Source organism: Panthera onca (assembly GCF_046562875.1).
Source record: "Panthera onca isolate mPanOnc1 chromosome Y unlocalized genomic scaffold, mPanOnc1 haplotype 2 h2.ChrY_unloc_1, whole genome shotgun sequence".
NCBI lineage: Eukaryota > Metazoa > Chordata > Mammalia > Carnivora > Felidae > Panthera > Panthera onca.
In genome coordinates, this window is record NW_027675864.1 from 1754098 (window position 1) to 1764971 (window position 10874).

General features: G+C 45.9%; 1 protein-coding gene across 1 annotated transcript; it reads right to left on the reverse strand.

Annotated features, from left to right (window-relative positions):
- Nucleotides 1–926: 926 nt before the first annotated feature.
- On the reverse strand, nt 927–1809 carry LOC145715252 (coiled-coil domain-containing protein 71L-like). The gene has a single exon (XM_081794927.1). The coding sequence runs from the start codon at nt 1713–1715 to the stop codon at nt 927–929; it is 789 nt and encodes a 262-aa protein (XP_081651053.1). The 5' UTR covers nt 1716–1809.
- Nucleotides 1810–10874: the final 9065 nt, after the last annotated feature.

The window sequence follows — 10874 nt, forward strand, 5'->3', positions numbered from 1 at the left end:
TCCCAGATCAGTATGTGAGATTTGTACAAGGCCAAGTTATTTCTGAGTGGATTCCATCCATGTCCATAACCAGCACCAGTTTTTTATTTGTTTTATTATTTTTTGAAATTCACTCATTGGTTTGTAATAGAAACCGTGTGGTTTTTCAATGCACTTTCAATTGTACCCACTTATAAAGAATTTCCCAAGTTAATTTTACTAAACAAAACTTCCCGAGGGTCTACCATTTCCTTTAGGAGCTCAGTAAACATAAACATTACATTTCAATATAAAATCTTTAGAAACGTCTTAAGAATGTGTACTCAGTTGAACTTGGAATCTTTTGGTTTGTAATCACCGAGCCCATGACATTCAAAGCCATACAAATCCTTACATTACTAACAGTGATACGCTTGAATTTCTTAGAAATTCTTAGAAAATACCCTTGGTCAATGCGTTGGAATCCAGTTAAAACGCGAGAAGGTGTGGGATTCAGAATACCCACGATTGCAATTGATATTGAGAATACTAACTATTGCAACAACTTTCCACACATATTCGATCTTTCGACCAGAAAGAGTGGCAGTCAAAAAAGGAAAGAAAGAAAAAAATGAGGCGGGAGGAGCCGGCGGTGGGTGAACAGCAAGGAAATTCTAGCTTTATTACACAAGCATGGAACCAAATTCCTTTGGAGGGGGTGGGGGTGGAAGTCTGACGACTTCAGACCAAGGAGGGAACAAGAGAGAACATGGATCTGCCCCTACAGTCCTGGAGACATCTCAATCTGGGGTTAGGACGAAAGGGGACCTCCCTTGAGGTCCAGGGGTCTCCTCCCTCCGCAGACCAGGTGCTGGGAGGAAGCAGAGGGGCACAGCTGCCCCGGAGTCCCAGAAGGCGGCTCCGCAACCCAGGGGCGCTGACTTGGACCATCTGGTGCTTCTTCGCCCCTAAAATGCACTAGGGAACGCGGTCCCGGCTGTCCCTGGTTCATCCCTCCATGCAAAAGTCCTCCCGGGGCTGAGAGGTCGCGCGGCGGTGGCCCGCTTCTCACGCCCAGGCACTGGGAAGCAGTGGAGTCTCACCACGGGTCCCAGGTTCCCTCCCAGGACTTGGCGCGCCTGGAGCCGCGCTTCTGCCAGGCTGCTCTCGACCCACACGTCGCCCGCTACGCGAATGGTGGGGAAGGTGGTCAGCGTCAGGGTGGCCGCCCTCCCACTCTCCTCCAGGGTGCGGCCCCTGGAGAAGGGCCCGGGTGCCGCGGGCTTACGGGGGCTGCTGTCCTCGCGTGATGGCGGCGGCGGGGGCGGCACCTTCCTCTGGCCGACCGCCACCGTCCGGGCTCCGTGGCGCCTCCGCCTGGCAGCTGGCCGGCGCGTCTGGAGGAGGGCCTCGGGGCGCTGGTGCCGGGGGTCCGGGACCAGGGCCAGGAGGGAGGAGTAGCCGTAGACGTCCTTGCTGCGCAGGATGTGGGGGGAGAACTGGTGCTTGAGGCTGCAGAGGTAGCTCCAGAGCTCCGCGTCTGAGCTCATGAACTCCGTGCTGCCGGGCAGGAATAGCTTGAAAGCGTCGATCAGCGCCTTGGTTCTGCTGGCCAGCGACAGTCGCGACGGTTGCCACCGCATGTACACCACCTTCTCCTCAGGCGCCTCCAGCGCGGCCCCTCCTGCAGCGCTAGAGGCTCCTCCCCCGGCGGCCGGGGCCAGGGCCTCCCCGGGCCAGCGCCGCCTCCTCTTCATGCTGCTCAGGATGTGAGGCCGCTAGGGGCCGCCCGCGCTTGCCAGGTCTCGCGGCCGCCGCAGGGCCCTGATGAATTTCCTACCATGAAGCCAAATCAGGTGGCAGGCTGTGAGAGTTACACCGCAGTTGCTAGGAGACCAGGCGCTTTGTGAGGTCACAATGTCTGCATATCTTATCACGGTGGGCTGCCCAAAGCTGCCTTAGGTTTGGCTGTGTTTAAGATTATGCCCTTGAGAAAGACCTGTACCTAGTCTTACCTGAGAAGGCCCATAATTCTTCACGAGTTCAAGAGGGTTGTCTTAGAGGTGAATGCACGGGTGCTTCAGCCTCCATTAATTCCATCTAACATGAAATGACACTTAGCGGTGGACAGTACACACAACTTGCAATCAAACACGACTCTAAGAGGGTTTTAGCTAATTAAATGCCTTGTCATGCAACGCACTGAAAGCCAAATTGAAATAACTACTCTACCCTTTCAAAGAATACCGATATACTGTGCCTTGCTTAGGGTTCCATACGTGTGTTGCTACAGCTCACAGTTCACGAAGCTGTTCTTCACAGCAGCAGCAAACAGTTTGCCTAGTTAGTATCCATGCTCACTTTCATGCAGCTTAGGGAAGACCGAGCCATTGTGTGCTTAAGAGCAAAGCGTCAACGAATTCTGTGTGAGTGGCCAGTAGGACATTCAGTGCCACTAAAACCTATACACTACCTACCAATTCATGATATTTCAGGTAAGTCATACACAAAATAGTAAGAGACCGTATGGGATTCCAAGGGTAGAAAACGTGTTACACCGTCCGTGTAAGTACTTTTGAAACCAACCAGCATAGTCCATCCATCATCACCACATACACAATTCATTCACAAAATACTACAAGGACCACCTACCATGATCAACTGAAATCTACTTCCGCATGAAAGGATGACTCCAAACTATGTGAATCACTAAGAGTGATAAGTCATGGTAACAATCAGAAGAGAAACTTGCCAAGGTCAACGTGATACATGTGACAGGCCTCTGTCTTTATTCAACTCCTTTTCTTAAACACACAAACAAATCTTTCATCTACGCAGCTTAAGCTACTACTACCTCACTCTCATAAATTGCTGAAAATGGAAAGCTATCCTCATATTCAGTAAGAGCCACCCCTGGATTTTTTTTATTAAATGTAATTTATTTTCAAATTGGTTTCCATGCAACACCCAGTGTTCATCCCAACAGGTGCCCTCCTCAATGCCCGTCACCCACTTTCCCCTCTCCCCAACCCCACGTCAACCCTCAGTCTGCTTTCAGTATTGAAGAGTCTCTTATGGTTTGCCTCCCTCCCTCTCTATAACTTTTTCCCCCCATCACCTCCCCCATGGTCTTCTGCTGAGTTTCTCCGGATCCACACATGAATGAAAACATATGGTATCTGTATTTCTCTGTCTGACTTATTTCACGTAGCATAATACCCCCCCCACCCAGTTCCATCCATGTTGCCACAAATGGCCAGATTTCATTCTTTCTCATGGCCAAGTAGTATTCCATTGTATATACATAAACCACAACTGCTTTATCCACTTGTCAGTTGATGGACAGCTAGGCTCTTTCCATAGTTTGGCTGTTGTTGAAAGTAGTGCTATAAACATTGGGGTACATGTGCCCCTATGTCTCAGCACTCCTGTACCCCTTGGGTAAATTCCTAGCAGTGCTATTGCTGGGTCTTCGGGTAGATCTATTTTTAATGATTTGAGGAACCTCCACACTGTTTTCCAGAGCGGCTGCACCAGGTTGCATTCCCACCAACAGTGCAAGAGGGTTCCTGTTTCTCCAAATCCTCAACAGCATCCATAGTCTTCTAATTTGCTCATTGTAGCCACTCTGACTGGCATGAGGTGGGATCTCAGTGTGGTTTTGATTTGGATTTCCCTGACGAGGAGTGCTGTTGAGCATCTTTTCATGTGTCTCTTGACAATCTGGATGTCTTTTTTAGAACAGTGTCTGTTCAAGTCTTCTGCCCGTTTCTTCACTGGATTATTTGTTTCCCGGGTATGGAGTTGGTGAGTTCTTTTGATAGGTTTTGGATACTCACCAATTATCCAGTATGACTTTTGCACACATCTTTTCCCATTCGGTCAGTTGCCTTTTAGTTTTGTTGATTGTTTCCTTCACTGTGGAGAAGATTCTTATTTCGATTAGGTCCCGATGGTTCATTTTTGCTTTTAGTTCCCTTGCCTCTGGAGATGTGTCAACTAAGAACTTGCTGACGCTGAGGCCAAAAACGATTTTTCCTGCTTTCTCCTCAAGGGTTTGATGGTTTCCTGTCTCACATTCACGTCCTTCTTTCATTGTGAGTTTATTTTTGTGAGTGGTGTAAGAAAGTGGTCTAGTTTCATTCTTCTGCATGTTGCTGTCCACTTCTCTCAGCACCATTTGTTAAAGAGACTGTCTTTTTATCCATTGGATATTCTTTCCTGCTCTGTCAAAGATTAGTTGGCCATAGGTATGTGGGTCCAATTCTGGGGTCTCTATTCTATGCCATTAAGTCTATGTATTTGTTTCTGTACCAATACCATGCTGTCTTGATGGTTATAGCTTTGTGGTAGTGGCTAAAGTCTGGCATTGTGGTGCCTCTCACTTTGGTTTTCTTCTTCAGCATTACTTTGGCTATTCAGTGTCTTTTGTGTTTCCATACACATTTTATGATTGCTTGTTCCAGCTTGGAGAAGAATGCCGGTGCAATGTGATTGGGGCTGCATATAATGTGAGGACTGCGTTGGGTCGTATTGACAGGTCGTCAATATTTATTCTTCCAATCCACGAGCATGGGAGGTTTTTTGCTTTCTCTGTATCTTCTTCAATTTCCTTCACAAGCTTTCTATAGTTTTCAGTATACAGATCTTTACGTCTTTGGTTAGGTTTATTCCTAGGTATTTTTTGACTCTTGGAGCATTCTAAATTGGCAAGGTTTTCTTCCTTTTCGTGGCCGAATAATATTCCACTTTGAGTGTGTGTGTGTGTGTGTGTGTGTGTGTGTGTGTGTGTGAGTGAGTGTGTGTGTAATGCTTGAGAGAGAGAGAGACAGAGAGACAGAGAGACAGAGAGAATATGTGTCTGCCTGTGGAGCATATTTTCTTCATCTACTCATGCATTTATAGGCACTTAGATTGCTTCCATGTCTTGACTATTGTGAATAATGCTGCAACGAATATGGGGTGCAGATATCTCTACCAGATAGTGATTCTGTTTCCTTTGGGTATATACCCAAAAGTCGAATTTCTGGATCATGTGGAAATACTATTTTTAACTTTCTGAGGAAACTCCATGTTGTACAGGTAATGGCTCCATGGTAACAGCTGTACCAATCTATATTTCCACCAGTAGTGCACGAGGGTTCTTCCCATTTCTCTACACCTTTGCCAACACTCGTTATCTCTTGTAATTTTGATGATGGTCTGTCTACTCAGTGTGAGGTGATATCTCATTGTGGTTTCCCATGATGTGCATTTCCCTGATGTTTAGTGGTAGTGACCACTGTTTTATGCATCTGTTGGTTATTTGCAGGGCTTCTTTGTAACAATATCTATTCAGGTCCTTTGCCCATTTTTAAAGGGGATGTTGATGATGAGGATGATGAGGATTTTGCTCTTGGGTTGTATGAGTTTCTGAAATATTTTGGATATTAACCCCTTATTTGGGACATGGTTTGCAACTATTTTCTCCCATTCTGTACGTTGCCTTTTCATTTTGTTGATCATTTCTATTGCTGTGCAGAAACTTTTTATTTTGATATGGTGCCGCTTTTTTAAATTTTTGCTTTTGTTGCTTATGCTTTTGGTGTCACATGCAAAATAGCCTTGCCAAGACCAAAGTCAAGGAGCTTTTCTCTTATGTTTTCTTCTAGGAGTTTATGGTTTCAGATCTTGCATTGAAATCTTTGTAATCTATTGCCAGCTACTTTTTGTGAATGGGATAAGATAGGAATCCTAACTTCATTCTTTTGCATGAAAATATCCGGTTTTCTCAACACCATTTATTGAAGATGCTATCTTTCTCCATTGAGTATTCTCTGCTCCCTTGTCACATAGTATTACTTGACAGTATATGCATGGGTCTATTCATAGACACTCAATTCTTTTTTTTTTTTTTTCTTTGAAGGTTATTTATTTAAGAAGAGGAAGCACGAATTGGGAGGGGAAGAGAGAGAGGGAGAGTGAGGGAGAATCCCAAAGAGCCCCCACAACACTGTCAGTACAGAGCCCAGTGCATGGCTCAAACTGACAAAACCCGAGCCGATCGTGACCCAAGACGAAACCAAGAGTCAGGCGCTTAACCGACTGAGCCACTCAGGCACCCCATGGGCTCTCAGTTCTGTTCTGTTGGTCTATGTGTCTGATTTTTTTTTGTTTTTGTTTTGCCAGTATGATACCGTTTTGATTACTATAGCTTTGTAACAGTTTGAAATACGGAAGTGTGATGACTCCATTTTTTTTTTTCCTTTCTCAAAATTGCTTTGGCTTTCTGGGTGTTTGTGATTCTATGTGAATTTAGGATTGTTTTCTTTATTTCTGTGAAAAAAGTCATTGGAATTTTGGTAGGAATATCAGTGAATCTGCACATTGTTTTAACTACTATGGGCACTAACAATATTCTTCCCATCCATGAACATGGGCTATCTTTCCATTTCTTCACGTTTTCTTCAGTCTCTTTCACCAATATCTTATAATCTCCAGTACACAGATCTTTCACCTCTTTGGTTAAATTTATTGCTAAGTACTTTATTGTGTTTGATCCTATTATAAATGGGATTATTTTCTTTTTCAGACACATTGTTGTTAGTGTATAAAAATGTAATTGATTTTTGTGTGTCAATTTCGTATCCTTCAACTTTACTGAATTTAGTTTGAAGAGATTTTTGATGGAGTCTTCAGGGTTTCCTATAGGTAAGATGATGTTATCTGCAGAGACAAACTAACTTCTGATTTATAAACATTGTATTTCTTTTTCTTGACTAATTGCTCTGGCTAGGATTTCAGTACTAGGTTTAATGTAAGCATCTTTGTCTTGTTCCTGATCTTACGGAAAAGCTTTCAACTTTTCACCATTGTATGATGTTAGATGTAGGTTTATCATATATGGCTTTTATTTCGATGAAGTTCATTCCCTCCAAATCTAATTTGTTGAGAGTTTTTATCGTGAAGGGATGTTGAGTCTTGTCAAATGCTTCATCTGTGTCCGTTGAGATGAGCATATGGCTTTTTTCCTTTATCCTGTTCATACAGTGTAACACCTTTGTCGATTTGTACATAGGGAACCATCGTTGTCTCCCAAGGATAATCCCCACTTGATCTTGGTGTATGGCTGAGAAGGGCTGGCCATTTCAAGGTACACACCTGGGACTGAGATCTATGGGCCTCTTAGCCAGTGCAGATATGGGTATAACTTCTCCCAGAGCCCTTGACTACGGGGCTGGTGACAGGAGAGATGGCAGATGGAGCTATAGCTGAGCCTGCAGGGGCATGGACCTGTTTCTGGGTATATAGTTGAGACTGCAGTCAGTGAGTCAGCCACCTGGCTATGGGCCTCCATTCTCAAAATAGCGCTTGGACTGCATAGGGTTTCAGAATTTCCTACCTGGATCCCAAAGCTCCCAGAAAAGCACTGTTGTCTGTGGATAGATGCCAGGTTTTTATTGCTGAGCGGGGGGTGGGGGGGTGTGGATATGAACAGGGGACCTCCTGTGCTACCATCTTGCTGATGTCATTCTCTCAGCCTGGTTTTTAAGAGTCAGCACTGGCAAGCCCTAGATAAGCATGCTAAGGGAAGTTTAGAGGCAACTTCAGATAGATGTGGTTACTTCCCAGAATTCAGGAGGTTCTGTGAGCAAAGACCAGGCTTCTTAACTTGTGTTTGTCATGAATATAACACAAGTGGCTCCTACCTGCTCCATTTTTTAGGACTCACTAACTCCCATTATTATCCAGCTGACAACAGAAGGGCCTGTTTCTTGTTTGACCACAGAGGCCAATCTTTACTAGATCAGGCTTCAGGAAGGAAATAGACCACAAACTGGCAAAACAGAAGAATCAACAGAGATATTGTCCAGAGAGCGGCACATCGAGGAACCCCTGGGCTAGTGATAATGGAAGAACCATTTCCATCCCAGGACCTGAAGGAGTGGGGGAGGGGGCAGTTACAGGGCTCCATGGAGGAGAGCTGTAGGGAGCCACGGCAGAAGTGAGAGCTTCAGAAGGAGGACGAAGCCAGCTTGCAACAGTGGAGCAGAGAGGAAACCAGAGGAATAAGTAACTCAAACATTCTTCCTCTTCAGCTGGGCTCTCTCATACATGGACCAAAGCCAGCTACCAGCCCCTCTGTACTTACAGCACCTCCCCAGCAACTTTCTCAGCCAGCATCTGATGGTTCCAGTGAAAGTCCCAGGGAAGCTTTGCATTGGCCAGGATTGAGCCAGTAGGAGACCACATTCTGAGTGGCTAAGTCTGGTGTGCAAAGGGCTTCAGGCTAGAAAGAGAAGTTCTAATGCCAGAAGAATGAAGACAGGGAAGGGAACTGAGGAGGATTATATCCATTGACATCCACTGTACTTGTTCTTCTCAGACAGACCAATGCTCTGCCCTCCACACATCACCAGCATTTTGCAATTACATTCTCCGGAAGGGTTAAGGTCCTCCTCTGTTTCCTTAAAGTGGGATTAAATCAGGCTCCTTTCATGTTTATCAAAACTTCACGGAAAGCTTGGAGGGACCAAAGTTGAAAGAAGGCTGTGATCTGAAGCCAGGTCCACCATAGCCGCGGGTCCCTGCTAGATGTGCTTCTCTTTAACCCTCAACCTGATACCATGTTTCTGCATCCAGTGCGCCAGTCCCAGGACCCACCTCTTGCCTGCCATCAACCGCAGCATTTTGGGATCAGCAGAAAGAATGCTGCCCGCTTCCCCCTAGCCCCCCACACAAAGTCCTAGACTCATCTCCCACATTACACTCCCAGCTCAAAGGTGAGTTCCATGCACAGCAGTGACACACTTCACATTATCACGCAAGGCTATTTCACATCTCCTTATTTAGAACCTCTCCATTCCCAAATAGGGGTTTGGCTTCTCCTTTGTAAAGTCAAAGGGCTCCTTGAAATGCTTTGGTTTGTTTTGTTTTTTGGAAATAAAGAGCAGTCTTCCTTTCCAAAGATGGTTCAGAAAATTGCTGAGAGATTTAAAATAGCAGCATGTCCCCACTCCCACCCATCAAGTATTAAAAAATATGAGGGTCTAGACTCAGAGTATCCAATTTACACAAGGATACATTAAAATCAAAATGCTTTATTGCAAAAATCTGCTTCCTGCTGGGAAAAGTTGACCTGCCATGTGTCAAGGGGGAAAATTCTAGAGAGACACCACAATTTTCCCTATCCATAGGGAATCATAGCTGGACCTCAGGGAGCTACAGGTCAGGAGCTCTGTCAGTTTGGCAAAATGCATTCTTTTTTCCTCTACCCACATCTGGAGCTACCTTGTAATCAGTCTCTCCTGAGTCCCATTCTCATGTTTTCTTTTCTTTTGTTTTTAAGATTTCTAACAGATGAGTTCTCTGCCACCCCCAGCCAAGTCCTTGCAGCTTCCATAATCACAGAGATAGGAGATCAAAACAGAAGAGATTTTGTTCTGAGGTTGGGCGTGCATCTCTGGCAGTAGGGGACATTTTGCCCAACAGAGATTTAATTGCTACCTTTGCATTCTGAATATAATGCTACTCCATTATCTGTTATTGTTATAAACATTTTATGATTTTAAAGAAAATCTTTCCTCTTCTTTTTTTTTAATGTGCCTATGCTCAGATTTCCTTGTTGTCTCTTTTATTTGGGGAATGTTTACAACTTCCTCTGGAACTGCTGATTGTCAGTGAGGAAACCAATTGAGATCAATATGGGCGTGAAGTATTGTTCTACAAGTGGGGGCAATCCGTGGTACAGACCTCCAGGTGCTACCATGTCAATGCAGTGCCCCCCCACCCCAACTCCCGATTCCTCCGCAAGATGCCAGGACATCCAGCCTGCCTCCTGTCGAAGCCCCACAGTGGCAGCATCTGATTGTCCCCATTTCTGGGTTATGCTGAGCAAACTGGGAGGCTGTGATGCTTTCAGCAAGGGGATGGGCCTGCTTCAAACCATTTCAGAAGTTCCTCCTGGGTCCCTGCTCTTTGTGCACAGCCATAGGTCCCAGTAGACAGCCAAATAACTCTCTGATGAGCACTCTTTGTTGGAGAGTTATTGACTTTCTATTCATGATACTGAGCCCAGGTCCAGTGAGCAGCTAAGTGTAAGGCAGAGACCGATTCTAAGGTGCTGCCCAGGCCCCAAGCATGTGGTCGCCATCTCTGTAGGGACCCAGGGAGGGGCAGTGGGTGTGCTCGAATGTGGGCGAGCCGTGGGTGCAGGGTGGGCGTGAGAAGGAACGTTGGATGCATGCGGCCACCTTGAGGGGGTGGGAGGAGCAGCCAAGTCTTCAATCCAGGCAGGTCTTTCTTTTAATCATGTATTGAGCACCTAGATACACCGGGTACCATTCTAGTATCAAGGCTACAAATGCATCAGGGATTCATCAGGTTCCCAACTCTGAAGTGCACGGAATACCTAACACCCTTACTTTCTGGCCATCAAAGGAATGAACAAGCTGAGCCTTCATCCTTCCTGGTGAGAGGAAAATTCAGCCACACTTGTTCTTGGGGGTCAGCTTCTGTCAGGGTTTTGGAGAACTTCCCTTGTTGGAGGCTGTAGCCAGGCGTGGGGGACACTGCTCTGGCCACTGGTCACTAGGCCAGAGTGCTAGCGTCCCAGCATGAAGGTTCATGCTGTTTTATGCCCATCCTGGACTGCAAGAGTCTTTGGCCAAGAGGTCTGCGGTGTTAAGCAGGCGTACTGCACAGGTGTGCCCCTAAGATACAGCCAAGGCTGGGGCTGCTTCCAGAGCCCCCCTAGTCCCCTCCTCCCTGCCTTTCTGCTCCCAGAAGACACTTCTTTTCCTTTTTCCTGCAAATTCAACTCCATTTAAGATTCTCCACCTCATCTTGTATTCTCCCTGCTCTCTGCCACTTCTAACACTTGCTGAGGTCTTCCCTGCCCCGAGCCTTTGAACCTGCTATTTCTTTCTGTCATCAGT